Source organism: Pseudorasbora parva, chromosome 16 (assembly GCF_024679245.1).
Source record: "Pseudorasbora parva isolate DD20220531a chromosome 16, ASM2467924v1, whole genome shotgun sequence".
Lineage (NCBI taxonomy): Eukaryota > Metazoa > Chordata > Actinopteri > Cypriniformes > Gobionidae > Pseudorasbora > Pseudorasbora parva.
The window spans coordinates 16760982-16779275 of NC_090187.1; the positions used below are offsets into that span (position 1 = coordinate 16760982).

Sequence of the window (18294 nt, forward strand, 5' to 3'; positions counted from 1 at the left end):
CAGGGCGCCAGGGAGGCACGGGCAGAGCAGGACGCCTCAGCGGCACACGGAGAGCAGGGCACCTCAGCGGCGCACCGAGAGCAGGGCGGCGCACGGAGAGCAGGTAGCCTCAGCGGCGCACGGAGAGCAGGTAGCCTCAGCGGCGCACGGAGAGCAGGGCGCCTCAGTGGCGCAGGCAAAGCAGAGCGCCTCGGTGGCGCGGGCCGAGCAGGACGCCTCAACGCCGCAGTCAGGGCAGGGCGCCTGGGAGGCGCGGTGAGAGCTGTATGCCTGGGAGGCACGGTGAGAGCAGGGCGCCTGGGAGGCGCGATGAGAGCAGGGCGTCTGGGAGGCGCGGTGAGAGCCGGACGCCTGGGAGGCGCGGGGAGAGCCGGACGCCTGGGAGGCGCGGGGAGAGCCGGACGCCTGGGAGGCGCGGGGAGAGCAGGGCGCCTGGGAGGCGCGGTGAGAGCAGGGCGCCTGGGAGGCATCTCCTGCCCAGCGGCGTCCACCGGAACAGAGTCCACCGGCACAGGGACCACCGGAACACGATCCACCGGCACAGGGACCACCGGAACACGATCCACCGGCACAGGGGCCAACGGAACACGATCCATCAGCACAGGGACCACCGGAACACGATCCACCGGCACAGGGACCACGGAACACGATCCACCGGCACAGGGGCCAACGGAACACGATCCATCGGCACAGGGACCACCGGAACACGATCCACCGGCACAGGGACCACGGAACACAATCCACCGGCACAGGGACCAAAGTTTATCTTAGTTCATGTAACCATAGACTGTTACATTACGTCACATTAAAACCAGCCAGTTAAGTACGAGGAGACGTCAGCGGCGGTCAGAGAGAGCGGGACAACAAAGCTAGCAGGTGTGTTTTGAGTAGGCTAACATTCGAGATGCTTTCAGGTGCGGCAAAACGTAAAAAAAAATGAAGAGGAACAAAAGAAGAGACAGCGGAGGGCTTTACAGAAGTTTCTGTCAGACAGCTGTCTGACAGCTGTGAACCTGCTCGAGTCAGCAAAGCCAGAGGCCGAGCCAGGCCCGAAGACCCGGCGGTGGAAGATGCAGCGAAAAAAATTCCCAGTACACAAAGTTTGGCACAATGTGGTATTTTAAGACTGAACCGTTCTGAGAAACAGTTTATGACATCCATCCAGATCTGCTGTATATCAGAACATTCCCATAGACCCTTGTCAACCATTTATACTGTAATAATTTAAGATGCGTGTTTATGATTTGTTTTTGTGCCTTTAAACATGCATCAGTCTATTCAAATTCCTATATTTCTTCTTGAGTGTCTTTCCTCCATGCATTTAATTTGTCTACAGCAGACTCTTTAGAGTTAGACATTATAAAATTACAATATTTTGACAATTGTCCCTTTTCACCTCTTTTTTCCAATTATTTTGGGAATGTACGTAATATCTGTAGACCTAGAAGACATACAACTTTTAAGCTGTGAATATTAAAAAGTCTTTAATAGTCTGAATACCGTCTCGGTTATGTATGTAACCCTCGTTCCCTGAAGAACTGAACCGACGAATGGGATCTTACTTTAGAGACCAAACCTACTTCGAGCGTTTAAAAACGAGCCAATGAAATTTGGCATGCGATCCACGCATTCCACACTCCGCCCGCGACGCGGGTATAAAACAGGAAGTGGAATGGTAGATCAGCGCTTTTCCTGTTGAGGAGTCGACAGGTGACCGGACTCCCAGCGGAAGCACAGCACCTGGCGACGGGACTTACGTCTCCGTTCCCTCCTTCAGGGAACGAGGGTTACATACGTAACCGAGACGTTCCCTTTCAGTCGGTCACGTTCGACGTACGTCAGAACTGAACCGACGAATGGGATCCCTATGGAAAACGCCAGGATGCTGGCCCTTCTAGTGTCCAGTTTAAGCACACTGTACCGTCTAGTATGGTACAGAAGTCAGGGCTCCAAGCAGGGAGTACAGTCACTGCTGTTTCTGCAAGACCCACTCAGAATGACTATTGGATAACACTGGGAAAGCGTGCCTACCTCGGAAGATAGAACGCTGCGGACCACGGCCCCCTGAGGGCATGGTGGAAGAGTACACATAAGGACTAACTTAAGGGGTAGTGCAACATATGGCAGTCTCTGGGGTGGTTCCAGCCTAATTGAAGGGGGGAAAGAACACGCCCAGAGACGACAGAGCGGGCTCTGTCAAGGGAAAGACACAGGGCTAGCACGGAGGGTAGCTGGTACCATGGAAGAATACACATATGGGGTTGCCGTGAGGGAACCGCTACATATGGAACCCAGCCTACAGCCACGTTTCACAACCATACGGGTGCAGGCCTGGTGTCAGACGGTCCGCAACGTCTGACACAGAAGGCGTGATGGAGGAGCTCGACAGGGTTAGCCAGTTTCCCGGGGAACCCACAACTGGAGACAATAGACGCACGTATCCGGCCCAGAGGGCGGGAGTGCCGTTTGCAAACCGACACTTAGAAAGGGCACTTAACGCTCCTGGCCACTGGGGGCGAGGATGCGGGAAGATACAAGCTCTACATGTAGGCTATAGAATCTAGCGAACGTGTTAGGTGTTGCCCAGCCCGCAGCTTTACATGTCTGTCAGCGAGGCACCTTAAGCCAGTGCCCAGGAAGAAGCAACACTCCTAGTGGAGTGTGCCCTTACATCGAAAGAGAGTGGTAGGAACCTTGGGCACGTATCCGGGCCGGAGTCTCAGGACAACGTGAGAGTTACCGGGCCCGAACTCTAGGCATGATTCATTGACCGAAAGTGCGTGCAGGTCCCCTACCCTCTTAATAGAGGCCAACGCCATCAGGAGCACTGTCTTCCTTGACAAGATTTTAAGCTCACAAGACGCCAAAGGCTCGAATGGGGGGCTCTGGAGTGCTCTGAGCACTAGAGCCAAGTCCCAAGAGGGTATCGAGGTTGGATAAGGAGGATTTAGTCTCCTCGCACCTCTGAGGAACCTGGCGATTAGGTCGTGCTTTCCTACGGACTTACCTTCCACTACATCATGGTATGCCGCTATTGCCATGGCATATACCTTGAGGGTGGAGGGAGACAGCCTTTGCTCCAACCCATCTTGCAGGAAGGAAAGCACGACACTAATCGAACACCTTCGAGGGTCTTGCGCACCACTCAACGAACAGGTTCCACTTCAGAGCATAGAAGCGATGGTATCTACGACAGCTTGTGGTAGTCCATCTAGAACCTTTGCGTCCCGTCCAGGAACCAGACATGAAGATTCCAGAGGTCTGGACGCGGGTACCATAGAGTGCCCCGTCGCTGAGAAAGAAGGTCCTTCCTCAGGGGAATGGGCCAAGGAGGGGCTGTCGCGAGGAGTGTAAGTTCTGGGAACCAGGTCCGGTTCGGCCAATACTGCGCAACTAGCAAGACCTGCTCCTCGTCCTCCCTGACTTTGCACAGAGTCTGTGCAAGAAGGCTCACTGGGGGAAACGCATATTTGTGTAGGTCCCGGGGCCAGCTGTGCGCCAGTGCATCTGTGCCGAGGGTACCCCCGGTCAGGGAATAGTACCACTGGCAATGGGTCGAGTCCAGAGAGGCAAACAGGTCTACCTGTGCGGCTCCGAACTGGTCCCATATCAGCTGGACCACCTAGGGGTGGAGTCTCCACTCTCCCGGAGGTGTCGGCTGACGAGAGAGCTCGTCGGCTGTCTGGTTCAGCGCACCAGGGACATGAATGGTCCGAAGCGACCTCAGCTGCTTCTGACTCCACAGGAGGAGGTGCCGGGCGAGTTGGAGCAGACGACGGGAGCGTAGACCACCCTGACGGTTGATGTACGCAACGGCCGTGGTGCTGTCCGTACGGACCAGTACATGCTTGCCACGCAGCAGCCCCTTGAGGTGGCGGTGTACTGCCAGTAACTCGAGGCAATTGATGTGCCAATGCAGTTGCGGCCCCGTCCACAGACCAGCAACTGCATGCCCATTGTACGTGGCCCCCCAGCCGGTGGTGGAGGCATCCGTGAACGAACAGCATGCCTGGACACTTCTTCTAGGGGTACCCTGGCCTGGAGAAACAAAGTGTTGGACCACGGGCTGAAGGTTTGGCGGCAGTAAGGAGTCACTGGGACTCGGTACTGACCGCTCTGCCATGCCCACCTCGGGACTCGGCCATTGAGCCAGCGTTGAAGCGGTCTCATATGAAGCAATCCGCGCGGCGTTACCGCGGCTGCAGATGCCATATGCCCCAGGAGCCTCTGAAAAAATTTCAGTGGGACCACTGTCCTGCTCTTGAACATATTCAAGCAGTTCAACACCAACTGGACTCGCTCCTTGGTAAGGCGTGCGGTCCGGTTGACCGTGTCCAACCGTGTAGGACAGAGTTTGCTCTTCTCTCGGTTGACCTGAAGGCCCAGGTGACTGAGCACCAGGTGGTACTTCGACTGGGCTAAAATCAGCCAATCGTAGAGGTAGTTGAGAATCCGAACGTTGCGTTCTCTGAGCAGAACAATGGCTGCCTCCGCGACCTTCGTAAAGATGCGGGCGACAGGGACAGCCCGAAGGGCAGGACCTTGTACTGAAATGCTTTCCCCTCGAACTCAAAACGTATGAACGGTCGAGGAGAGAATAGACACATGGAAGTACGCGTCCTTCAGGTCGATGACTGCAAACCAATCCTGGGGACGGATGCATTGGAAAATGCGTTTCTGCATCAACATCCTGAACGGGAGCTTGTGCAGGGCCCGATTCAGGACTCGCAGGTCCAGGATTGGTCGTAACCCTCCCCCTTTCTTGGGCACAATGAAGTAGGGGCTGTAGAACCCCGTCTTCATATCGGCAGGAGGAACCGGCTCGATCGCGTCCTTCGCCAGTAGGACCTCGATCTCTGACCTCAAGACATGAGCATTGCTGCTTCGCACGGAGGTGAAGAGGATGCCCCTGTACTTGGGCGGCTGGCACGCGAACTGAATCGCGTAGCCGAGTCTGATGGTACGGATGAGCCCCAAGCCTCACACAGCTGTGCATCTGTGCCGAGGGTACCCCCGGTCAGGGAATAGTACCACTGAGCGCCCAAACACGTGAGACAACGAACGTGCCCGTCAAGCGGAGACAGAAATCGACCGCACCCAGAAACACATGGTTTGAATGACATCTTGAAAAAGATGCAGGGTCAAACCGTGTTGCTCTTTTGTGAATGGAAAACTGCTCTTTTAGTGTGCTGAAGCATTCAGGGAGATAACCGCGGCTCCACACAGTTCGATCTGCAAGCCTGTGTGAGCCCTCAGTGTTTGTGTGTGTGTGTAACGCCCAGCGAACCAACAGGTTTTGAATGGGAAACTCGCCAACCGAACCAACAAGCTCTTTTAGTCACTGTGAACTCGGTCTCTCGCTGAAGCGGCGTATCACCCGCACTGGCAGTTCTCAAAACACTCGTTTTATGACTCGTAGTCAACACTCTTCGTAGGAAACAGTAACACTGCTCGGCTCCGAAAAAGAAAGCGCTGATCTACCATTCCACTTCCTGTTTTATACCCGCGCCGTGGGGCGGAGCGTGGAATGCTTGGATCGCATGCCAAATTTCATTGGCTCATTTTTAAACGCTCAAAATAGGATTGGTCTCTAAAGTAAGATCCCATTCGTCGGTTCAGTTCTGACGTACGTCGAACGTGACCGACTGAAAGGGAACTTTAGTTTTCCATAGTTTAAATCCTCCATCCTTATATTTATTATTATTTATTGTTAGACAGTGTTGGAAAGAGTACTGAAAAAGCATACTCAAGTAGAAGTACAGTTTCTTGTCAAAAAAAAAAAATAGTTCAAGTAGAGTAGAAGTACCTGTCCTAAATACTACTCAAAGTAGGAGTAAAAAGTAGCTGTTTTAAAAGTACTAAAGAGTAGTGAGTAGTGAGTATGCTATGAATCTTATTCCACCTTATACCCTGCTAATTAAAAATGTAGCTTACTCTTTTATGGATAATTCTAAATAAGAACAAAAAAACCTGAGATCACCAACAGTAGCCTGTTTCAATATTTTTTTTTTTGACTATATATCTTTATTTTACTGCTAGCACTAAAAATACAGCCATTTGAGAAAGCAACCAATAATCTGGTAACGTTTATGACAACCATTCTGTAGAGATTTTCTTGCGGTTAATATCAATAATAAAAAAGGTTGTACATGAACAATTCTTGAGTTCCCATTCAGTCGGTCACTCTCGACGCCACGTCGACGCCACGCCAATCTACTTCGAGTGTAACTAAACGAGCCAATGCACATTGGCATGCAATGATTGCACCAGCTGCTCATGCCACGCAGCGCTGGTATAAATGAGGCACAGGTGCTTGCATCAAATTAGCCTTTTGCTTCGGAGCCGAGTGGTGAATGGATTGTCCTGAAATCACTCTCTACAAGCGTGTGCTAACATAACGAGTCAAGCTCTTTGGGTGGATCTCTCTTCGTTTGGAGTGACAGCATTGCAGCGGGGTCGAATTCTCTCTTCTCTTTCTACTTTGTTTTACTGAGTAAAAACAAAAGGCTGTTCTCACAGCTGGTTCCGTGCGCTGTTTAGAGCGCTAAAAAACCGTTTTTTCGGCTTGTAAGAGATCGCCTTCTATGAGAAAGAGAGCGCGCACGACAGGCTGCACACATTCCCTGTCTGTGTCGCCGCGACTATCCCCTGTGTGCTTCGGCACCCCAGAGAGCATTTTCCCTAAAAGAGCTACACAGATAGAGCTTGCGTCTTTATAAAGATGACAATCTGCATGTGTGTTTCTGGTTGCAGTTGTTCCCTGTCCTCACTGACGGCCACGAGCACTGTTTCACATGTCTGGGCAGCATGCTGAGACTGCGTTCATGGGTGTTTCATGTTTTCTAATGAGAACATGACCACATCGGCACGCCGGTCGTGACTCTTCTTTCACTAGGAAGCTTGAGTCCCCTGTGTTGTTGGCCAGCCGCGGCTCATGTTGAAAAGCACAGCCGCGGGTCTGCTCGACACTCTGGGAGACCGTGGAGATCAGCGAGAGCTGCCGCCGGGGGAAACCTGGATAGTCCTCTCGCTTCTCTGCGTGTCGTATGCCGTTGAGCGACTAAGGTAGAGCGCGCATTGTCACGGCAACCCAGCGCTCGCTCGCCGCTCAATGTGCGTTGTCCACTGGTCTATTTCCCGTTGTAGCACCCTCCCTGGTGGCCAACAGGAGAGGTCTACTTTGGTGTAATGGCTGGGGTGACTTGAGGTGGGTGGGGCTTCTTCAGGGAACCAACCCCCTAGCCCCCCCCCCCCCCCCCACCCCCCCAGTGCACTGCAAGCTGTACAGCTTCTGGATAGAATTGCTGGTCCTTCTTATGAGGCAACCTAGCATTTCATTCAGAGCTCCTGCTGAGGGTGAGATGTCAATCGCTGCATCGGAGAGAGGGCTATTGGGCTCTGGGAATGAAGATGATGCTGAGCCCATTGTAATGGTGTGTGCTTTGCTGAATCAGATTCAAAGTCAACAGCCATGCTTTCCTGGGATCAATCCCAGATGTGCATGTAAAAACTGTCAATATGGAACTACTTTGGATATGGAATGCCAAAGGGGCCAGAACTGCATAAGTTTTTCCTCCCTCACTACCCTCCTCGGTGGGGTGGCTGTATGCAGACCACCTCCGCCCTGCACTCTTAATGCATGAGGGTAGTTCTGAGTCGGGGTTGAGCTACGCATGTTGACTAACCATGATCAGGTCACGGCGCAGGCCCTCGGCCAGACGATGTCCACCTCTGTGGTCCATAAACGCCCCCTGGCTTGCCTTGCTGAGATGTGAGTGGTCGTCAAAGTACTCTTCACAATGCTCCCATCTCACAAGGTGGCCATTTCAGTGACATTGTTGAGAACTGAACTGAGCCCAGCAGTTCTTAGCAGTCGGTATCGGGCTGGGCCGCCCCTCAGTCTGCTTGTCACCAAAGGCGTCGCCCCTACAAAAAAAAAAAAAAAAAAACCTTGGCACAGTCTTCTCTACTGTGTTCGCTGCAGGGAGACGACGCCACCAGGTGACCTGGAGATGGGCGGGGTTGCTTTTCCCCGGAGGAGGGCCGGATGGAGAATGTTTGAGTCTAAATTCTGTTCTGCCGCTAGTCACAACCAGTGGTACCCAAATTCTCAAATTAAAATAAAAGATCAGTTCCTCTATCTCTGGGTCATCAGGGGGCTTGGAAAGTTGTGGCCGGTCAAACGCTGGACCACACTCATCCTCCTCCTCTTTCGCCAGCAGGCAGCAGCGGATGACGCAGGGACGCACCACAGTCGTAAGAATCAGGTATGTGTTGCACAGCACATTCACACCCCACTGTGGGCCACCTCCACGAGACAGCCGCCCCAGACCGGTGCCTGTATTCCACCTTGCTACCCCACGGTGGGTATGCCGGTGGTCCTGATGATCCCACTTGTTCAGTCTCTGCGAGCCTGGCTAGAGCTTTCAGTCCGTCCCCTTGGTTCATTCGGGACATCAGGTTCGGCTATGCGATTTAATTTGCCCGGCGTCCCCCCAGGTTCACAGGCGTTTGCTTCACCTCGGTGAAAGCTGCAGATGCCCATGTCCTGTGTGCAGAAGTCACAGTCCTACTGGCGAAGGACACGGTAGAGCTGGTCCCTCAAGCCAATATGAAGACAGGCTTCTACAGCCCATCTTCATTGTACCCAAGAAAACCAGTGGGTTATTGCCAGTCTTGGGCCTGCGAGTTCTGAATCGGAGCCTTCACAGGTTACCATTTAAGATGTTCACGCAGAAAGGCATTTTCGAGTGCATCCGTCCCCAAGATTGGTTTGCAGCGATTGACCTGAAGGACGCGTACTTTCATGTATCGTTCCTCCCCGGACACAGGCCGTTCTGGCACTTTGTGTTCAAGGGGCGAGCATGTCAGTACAAAGTCCTGCCCTTTGAGCTGGCCCTGTCCCCCTGTGTCATTAAGAAAGTCGTGGAGGGGGCCCTTGTGCCCATGAGAGAACAGGGCGTTCGCATTTTTAACTATCTCGACGACTGGCTCATACTAGCACAGTGCCGGGAACAGTTGTGCGAACACAGGGACCTGGTGCTCAGACACCATCAGTTGGGTCTTCGGGTCAACTGAGAAAAGAGCAAACTCGCCCCCGTGCAGAGGATCTCTTCTCTCGGTATGGAGTTGGATTTGGTCGAGTGGACAGCAGAGGAGTGCGTCCAGTTGATGCTGAAATACCTGAACACGTTTCAAGGCAGGATGGCGATTCCACTGAAAATTTTTTAGAGGCTCCTGGGGCATATGGCGGCCATGGCGGCAGTAACACCGCTCGGCCTGCTTAATATGAGACTGTTTCAGCATTGGTTTCTCGGCTGAGTCCCAAGATGGGCGTGGCAACGCGGCACTCACTGGGTAAGGATCATCCGGCCTGCCGCCATACCTTTAGCCTGTGGTCGGACCCCTCGTTTCTGTGGGCCAGAGTGCCTCTGGAAAAGGTGTGCAGGCATGCTGTGGTCTTCACAGATGTTTCGACCATGGGCTGGGGTGCCACGTGCATGCAGTGTCAGGGGTTTGGACGGGCCCGCACCTGCATTGGCACATCAATTGCCCTGAGTTGCTAGCAATACATCATGCACTGAGCCACATCAAAGGCCGGTTATGGACAACTCTGCGACCGTTGAGTACATCAACCACCAAGGTGGTCTATGCTCCTGTCGCATGTCGCAACTCGCCCTCCATCTCCTCCTCTGGAGTCCGAAGTGTCTGAGGTCGCTTCAGGCCATTCATGTCCCTGCTGGGCGCAACCGTGTGGCCAACGAGCTGTCACGAGCTGCGCTCCTGGGAGAGTGGCGAGTCCACGCCCAGCTGATTGGGTTCAGTTCGGGTGGCACAGGCCAACCTGGTTGCCTCCCCAGAAACGTCCCACTGCGAGTGGTTTTATACCCTGACTGAGGGTACACTCGGCATGGATGCACTTGCGCACAGCTGGCCCCGGGCCTGCGCAAAAATGCGTTTTCCCCCAGTGAGCCTACTTGCACAGACAAGGGCAAGGGCAGGAAGGACGAGGAGCAGGCCCTGTATTGGCCCCACTAGACCTGGTTTCCAGAACTCATGCTCCTCGCAACAGCCCCTCCTTGACCGATTCCTCTGAGGAAAGATCTTCTAACTCAGAGATGGGGCACCCTCTGGCAACCGTGTCCAGACCTCTGGCAACTTCAAGTCGGGTCCCTGGATGGGACGCGGAGGTTCTAGGTGACTTACCCCAAGAGGTAGTTAACACCATCCCTTCAGTTCTCGGTTTAGGATTAGGACAAATTCAACCCAAGCGCCTTTGATGATGTGATTACGTTACTGTATCGTCTAGAACCCGCCCTGACAATTTCTTTGGTCCGAACAGTTTCTGTTCGGGCATAATTACTCCTCTATAGAGCAAGTCCAGACTGAACTTCCAGAGGCCAAATGTTGTGGGCGGGGCTGAGTTCAGGGGGCATCTAGGCTAAAAATGCATCAAGACACCAACAAGTATGACACATTGCAAAATCTTCATTTTAATACTTGATATGTTTTTGGTTACATTAATTAGTATATAACATTAAACAAATGTTAGAATTAATTTAAAGCAATGTTGAATTAAAAGCATTTTATTTTATAGTTTTGGAATATGCTGAATGACGTGCACATAATTATACATCTATTAGGTGAATATGTGTAATTATAATGTCCCTGCTTAGTGTAAAACAGAAACTTGTTTTTGCAAAAATTGCACAATATACCAAACTTATTTGTCCATACAGCAAAAACATGTAAATACATTTATATCGGCATAAGAGCTGACACAGTAAAATCCCAGCAATGTGTGATATCTAATAATGATTGATATCTAATAAGAGTTGTGTGCCTTAGTGTACTTTTGCTGATACTTTACCCATTAAGTGTTTTTTGGTGTTATGCTCTGGCCTAAATACAATAATGAAACACTTAGGAGCAAAAATACAAAGAATCAGACCAAAGCTTGAAGCTAAAATGGCAAAAATCTCCACAGCTACAGTGAATTTTCCAGGAGAGCTGACATAAGCTGGAACAAATGTAATCCATACAGCACAGAATATGAGCATACTGAATGTGATGAATTTAGCCTCATTAAAGTTATCAGGTAGCTTTCGGGCCAGGAAAGCTAAAACAAAGCAAAGGAAAGCTAGGATGCCAATATAACCCAGTACAGCCCAGAAACCAATAGCTGATCCTAAACTGCATTCTAGAATGATCTTTTCTTTGTAGTGTTGCATATTATTGTAAGGAAAAGGGGGGGATATTGTTAACCAAAGCACACAGATAAGAACCTGTACAAGAGTGAAACCAAAAACACTGAGTCTCTGTTGAGGAGGCCCAAACCATTTCATGACATTACTTCCTGGAAGCGTAGCTCTGAAGGCCATTAACACCACTATTGTTTTCCCCAGAACACAGGAGATACAGAGCACAAAGGTGATGCCAAATGCTGTGTGACGCAACATACAGGACCACTCAGTGGGCCGACCAATGAAAGTAAGTGAACAGAGGAAACACAGAGTCAATGAGAAGAGCAGCAGGAAGCTCAGCTCTGAGTTGTTGGCTCTTACTATCGGAGATGCCCTGTTTTTGTAGAAGACTAGAGTAATGCTCAGTGCCACTAAAGAGCCCACAACAGAGGAAGCAGCCAATATAATCCCAAGGATCTCATCCCAGGAGAGAAACTCCACTGGTTTAGGAAGACACTCATCCTTCTCATTATTAGGCCAGTACTCAGGTAGGCACTTGTGACAATCTAAAGAATCTGTAAAAAAAAAAAACAAAAAAAAATACAATAACAACAATTAAATTGTACTCAACAGTAATTCACGAACCACAGGAATAAGAGAGATTCTAAAACAGTGTAGTCTGATAACCTCTATAGGCTATTAGACTATACTGTTTTTGGAATGAATGACTGGAATGAAAGGTCAATGACATGATGCTCATTTTTGTCCTTTAAGTTAATTTATTTAAAACAATATATGCAATATAATAAAACAATATAATTTATTTAAAACACATAATTCCTACATACAATGATTTGCATAACTCTCTTCTATGATGAGCATTTTCTTAATATGATTATTATTATTATCCCTCAATCTTTTGACATAAGCCCCGTTTCCACCACAGGAACTTTACCCAGGAACTAGGAACTTTGGGTGGTACTTCGTGTGTTTTGACCGCAGGAACCAGGGTCTAAATGAAGTTCCGGGTAAATATTTCCCCCTCCAAACGGCCCTGCTCGCGAGGTAGTACTTTTTCAAAGTTCAGGAACTTTCGAGGGCGGGACTTGGGCGCTGAACATGCTGATTGGTTGAGCTGACGCAGCATTTTATTTCAACCGGCATTTTTAAAAGTCTTTTGCGAGGTTCGTTCTGCGTTCAGTAAATATCAGTCTTGCTCTCTGTCTGGTGGCGCGCGGTCGTCTCAGCCATCTCACGTGCAATGTCCGTAATAGCTGATAATAATATACATTGTCATTTTAAATCTAGCTTTACAAGCTTTCTGAATATGCTGCATGCTGCCGAATCTGCATATTAGTGCTCTTTTCTGTCGTTGTTAATTACCTCTTTAGTAAACCTATACATAACCAGCAAAAGCAGCACAGCTTGAATCTCTTCCATACTCGTTATTCATTTTTTTTCACCATGTAAACGACCTGACCGATTACTTTTAAGTGTGTGTCCTTACATGACGTGACGGCGCGCGCCGCGCTCATGTTGACAAGAGAGGAAAGTACATTTTTCTGAGGGGTAAACTTTTTATTTCGTGAGTTATGAAGATAATGTTGGAGTAATGACACAGCGTATATTGCCCCGGGCAGTTTTTACTTTAACTGCGCCTGACAGAAGATTTTTTTTTTCTGAGATGATTATTACACTTTACAACAAATAGCTATAAATAATACTGTATTAGTCCTGGTGGCCGTTAAGAGTTGCTATGACTACAGTAAACACACTCCAGCTGCTGGAGAAAACAGCGTTGACATTTTTGGTGCGGCAGACAAACTGCATGTGACAAAATGATTGCGATTGAAAGTCATCACATGTAAACACCAGATCGGTTTAGATAACGTCTCATGTAAACAGTTCACTAAATCTTTCAATCGGTACACTTAAAAATTATTACTGTCCTTCACTGATTTGGAGGAGCAGTCGCGCGCAGTCCTACATCACCGGACTAATTTGCCTAATCTTCTCGGAACTTTATCGCGGTCGAAACGCAGACAGCTGCAGGTCTGGGGGGGAGAAAAGTTCCTGTAAAAAAGTTCCTGGTACAAATTGTTCCGGGTAATTTTGGTGGAAACGGGGCTATACAAGAGGCCATTGTACTATAAAACTATACGTTTCAGAACTCAAAGATTATTATAAGTGCAAAAACAGCTTTTATTGAAATCCCGCTGACAAAATGACCTATTTTAAAATTACCTTTCAAAGGATTCTAATGTAAGGAAAGGGACTGTTTATTTTCAGCTATGTGAATGTTGCAGTATAGGATTATTTGTTTCACTCATTTAATTAAGGATTCTTTGGTATGAATGGCTACTGATTGGCAAGCTCATTGCTTGCATCCTTTTATGCAGTAAAAGTAGATCTAAATGTGATTTTTTTTTATGAATAGTAAATCCTGCCAGCTGTAAAGACAGTAAAAAAGTGTTTTTAAATGCGGTTGTCAGCATTGCAATCGCAATTCTGAGAAAAAAAATTTTCTAGCAAAAAGGCAATTGCAAGTTTACATCTTGCAAGCAACTCACAGTTGCAAGAAAAAAATCAGAATTGTGAGATAAAAAGTAGTTATTACCTATTTATTTTCTTATTATTTTTTACTCTGTGTCAGAAATGGACTAAAACAAAGGTAGAATAAACAATTCTAAATGAATACAGTTTTTGCTATTAACATTATAATTGCATTCTAAGTACCTGTCTCATTGCTGATTTCTCCTTCTGCACAGTTAATGCAGTCATAACAGCAGACAGGTCTTCCCTTTTTCACTGCCTTCCTAGAACCTAGAGGACAGCTCTCACTGCACACAGACACAGGCACCTGCAGGTGAAGGGTAAACAGAGCATCAAGGCAAAAAAAAAAAAAAAACAAGGTACTGCATATGATATTATTTATAATTATTTATAATTGAATGCAGGGATGAGCCACTTCAGTCTTGGAACATCACTGTCCTGCACAGTGGCTCACCTGCCTGTAGCTTTCTGGTAATCCTGAAGACATTGATTATCTTGTTCAGGTGTGTTTGATTACGGTTTGAGCTAAACTCTGCAGGACAGTGGCCCTCCAGAACTAAAGCTTCCCATCCCGGATGTAATTATAGTCAACACATTGTAGCTATACCTTTTCACTGCCATCATACCAAATGATAGTTCTGCTTAGACTGAATTCTTGGCCTTTAGGCTGGGAAGCATCATAATGACCCACTGTCACAAAATTAACTGAACCATCTCCCTGAAGTTCCCAATTAACAAGTTCATAGGTGGCCACAGGGTCTCCATTTGTATCAAAAGAAACAGAATAATTATTCTTGGTGAAGTTCACTCGCTTGAGCTGGTCAAAAACCTACATGAAGTGCATGAAAAACTCAGATTGCTGTAATCGGCTAAGTAATCATTATACTGAAATAACTAAACTTATACTGAAATATAGGCCTATATATATTTTATAGCAGGCCTGCACAAAGTAAAGTAATATTGTAAATTATTAAGAATATTACGATTTTTAGAATAGCTTGTAAAAGTATTTTAATAATTAAGGTAATTTTTTTCAAGATGTGAAAATTTACCTTTCGGGGCTCAATTTTGATGTTTTTGTCACAATGTTGTTCATTACAGGCAATGCCATGGAGGGCATGAGCTATAGCATATGTGGCTTTGTACACCATGTTAGTGATCCTCAACTGGGAGGTGTCTGTGTACGGGTTCTGTAAGGCTCGCAGGTCCTCTGTGCCATCACATGCTGGCATGCCAGTAGAAGAACCCATCTGCCCTTTTAGACTACAGCTAAATGAGCTTTCCCAGAACTCTGTCAGCAGGGGAAATTTCAGAGCCTGTTCTGGAGACAGGTCAAGTAAAAAGTTACGAAAACCCGGGATGACAGACCGCGGGATTGCAAAGCCTACAGCACCAATACACAAATTAAACCGCAGCATTTGTGGATCTGTAAACCATGCCTCACTGCCAATCCACTGCATCGGGGGAGGAGGATGCTGACTCAGCTCTTCTAAGAGAAATCTCATATCACCAGCAGCCACGAAGGCAACAATAACACGAGCTGTTGATCTACGAATGACATCTGCGACTCTTTTCAGTTTACTGCGTGGCTGGGTCCTGTAGTAGGCCTCAGAATACTCCACACATATTCCCTCCTCCTCTGCAGCCTTTAGGAATGATGCCATGCCATTGTTCCCATAATCTGAATCACTACGCACAGCCCCGATCCATGTCCATCCAAACCGCTTGACCAGCTGTGCCAGTGCGGCCGCTTGATGGTGATCGCTGGGGATGGTCCTGAAGAAAGTAGGATGCTGCCGCTTGTCACTAAGACATGCACACGTTGCGTAATGACTCACCTAGTGCACCGTAAAGAAGAAAAAAACATGTTAACAATAAAAAAAATTATTGACCAAATAAATGACATTTACAATAATTGAATTACTCTAATCTCATACTTTACATACACAATCATGTGTGCTATCTGCTGTGACAAAAATGTCAAATGTGTCTGACATTATAAGTATTTTTTAATTTTACATAGTTTTATAGAAGATCAAGAAAAAGCACCTGTGGAATACCAAAAGAACTGAAAAGTCTTGAAGTGGTTATAGCTGCAGTGGAACCAGATTCCCCAACAAGTGCCAGAACTGCAGCAGATTTTGCACAGGAATCGGTGTCGTTAAATACCAGATCTTGTCCATTGGCAAGTTGAAATGCTACTTTCATTACCATTGGCACAGAAGCACAAGAGTCATATATATGGTACCCTAATGTGATGCCTGGTAAGAGATCAGAGCTGTTGTTGATCTCTTGGATGGCGAACTGTAAAACACGAGCAAAGCGCAGCTCTCTGAAGTCCATGCTGTTGAAGAGCACAGATGAAAAACTATATTATAATAACTTGTAATTAAATGTAAGTACATTTGTGAATTTGTAACTCATAAAATAAATGTTTACACATTTGTGTGAGCATGGACAATTATGAACATAAATTCAATCAATTGAAACAATTCAACCCTGTTCTCAAAAGGACTGTATTCATTTTTGTCGAACTCTAACCTCCCACTGCACGTTAGTGGTTGTGGCCGTCTAGTATAGGTGTGCTTCTCTGTCCTCAGATAGTAATGAATGGTGAAAGCTCCTCCAATGATAAAGTCTCCATTCTTGAAAAGAGCAGGAGGATGAGGGTCACCTTGGAGGAAGCAGGTACCTAAATTAACCCCACATACAGCAGGGCAAAGTCTGGTAATGCCCATCACTGTCAATAAAAGATTAACAAGCATTTTTCCTGCTAGACAAGCAGCCACTTCAAATGTGAGGTCAACGTTAAGCCTTGTTTTTTTATATATCCACCAACCACTACTGTTGTATGTTGTACCTCAACACTGGAAAATCTAAGGGGGTGTGGTTAATGTTTTGTATTAGTCAGTCATGGTGGGAGAATGTGTCTACATAAATGCATCGAGTTTTAACCCTTAAAGACCAAGACAGCCGCCCGCGGCTAAAAATAACTATCGTTCTAAAATGTTCATTCAGGGGCTCTGTAGTCAGCATCGATGCGTCATCAAAATATGCAGAATTGATTTGTCCAGGAAAAACACGTAGGTTGTTCCCCTGAGCCAAACATATATATTTTTTTATTAGTCCCACCCCCCTGTGCCCAGATTCGTTGAAACTTTCATCAACTCAACCAATAAACACAGTGTTTGGTCTTTTGAACCACGAATCACGTTTCTTTGAAAAATGAACGTGTGTGTTAATTTGCATGCATCATGAAACCAAACAGAATTAAACGGGTGCAAAGCGCTCTCTCTCAGAGCACAGCCAGTATATTTCTCTATTTGTATGTAGTTTGTGTTTTACACAATTTTCACTATTATACTTTCCTCAATTTGTGTTTGAGAAGATTATGTGCAGAGAAGTTGAAATGTCCGTTTATGAAAATAGCGCACACATGTAAAAGTAGCCTCAGTATATTTAATTTTACGGTTTGTTATCACAACTTGTTCAAATCATGTTCAAATTAAAATATATTTCTATGAAGAAAAATGTTTGTTTCAGTGTTGTTATTATATAACAATCTTTCTATTTACTTCATTACTTGAACGTTTTAGGACACAATATCAGGAAATAAAATACACGTTTTCACTCAAAAACCTAGAAACGCCTAGAACAATGTTATAATAAATGGCTATAACTTGCTGAAGGATTGTTACATGTAGACAACATTTAATCTGAAAGTGTAAAACAACCAAGTCTAACTTTCCAAAGGAAAAAATACAAACTTCATGAAGTTCTGTTCGAGTTCACAGTAAAAACATCACATTTTTGCTGCCATTTTTCTTGAAATTATATTAATTTAATCTTTTCTCAGAATAAATAAATGTAAAATTGGGACATCAAATGAGGTAGATGGAAACTACAGGTTCTCTTGTTTAAAATGATATATAGCACTTGATGCTAACCGCTAGAATGGGGGAGAAAAACAAAGAAAAGTAGAGGCACATCAGGCGCCCCAAAAATGTTCTAGGTCTTTAAGGGTTAAAACACAAAAATCGTAACTTGTCAATCCTAACTTGTCTTCTTTAACATCACCTGTCAAGCCAGAGTGAAATGTAATGAGATCAATTTTTTCCCTTTATGTTTAAGAAGCTTGTCTATTTCAGACTCCATGTTTCAGTGACAAAAATTTGCCCGTAAAGCATTCCGTAAATGCAGCCATAAATCATATTGAATAAATGTAGTTTCCCTTTCGTTCAGTCACTCCGACGTAACGTTAGTGACTGACGAATGGGGGTTTCGCTTAGAAGCCTATCATCTCCGAGACTAGAAAACGCCCAATGGCAGTGCCAATGCCATGGGCATGCGAGATTTGCATGTGTAACTCTGTCTACCCACGTGGGTATATAAGGAAGTAGCTGGCATAATCGCATTATGTATTACCAGCTGAGGAGCCAAGTTGAATTCCGTTCCAGCGGTACAGCGGATGTAGCAGCGGGACGTTACGTCTCCGTTCCCTCCTCAGGGAACGAGGGTTACATACATAACCGAGACGCTCCCTTTCATTCAATCACTC

At 47.0% G+C, this 18294-nt stretch overlaps 1 protein-coding gene across 1 annotated transcript; it reads right to left on the reverse strand.

Moving 5' to 3' along the window:
* Positions 1-10844: 10844 nt before the first annotated feature.
* Positions 10845-16474, reverse strand: LOC137043204 (extracellular calcium-sensing receptor-like). The gene is made up of 6 exons (XM_067419390.1): positions 16278-16474; positions 15786-16080; positions 14789-15574; positions 14344-14565; positions 13920-14043; positions 10845-11758 (listed from the first exon to the last, which is right to left on the reverse strand). The coding sequence occupies exons 1-6, from the start codon at positions 16472-16474 to the stop codon at positions 10845-10847; spliced, it is 2538 nt and encodes an 845-aa protein (XP_067275491.1).
* Between the last annotated feature and the right edge of the window lie 1820 nt (positions 16475-18294).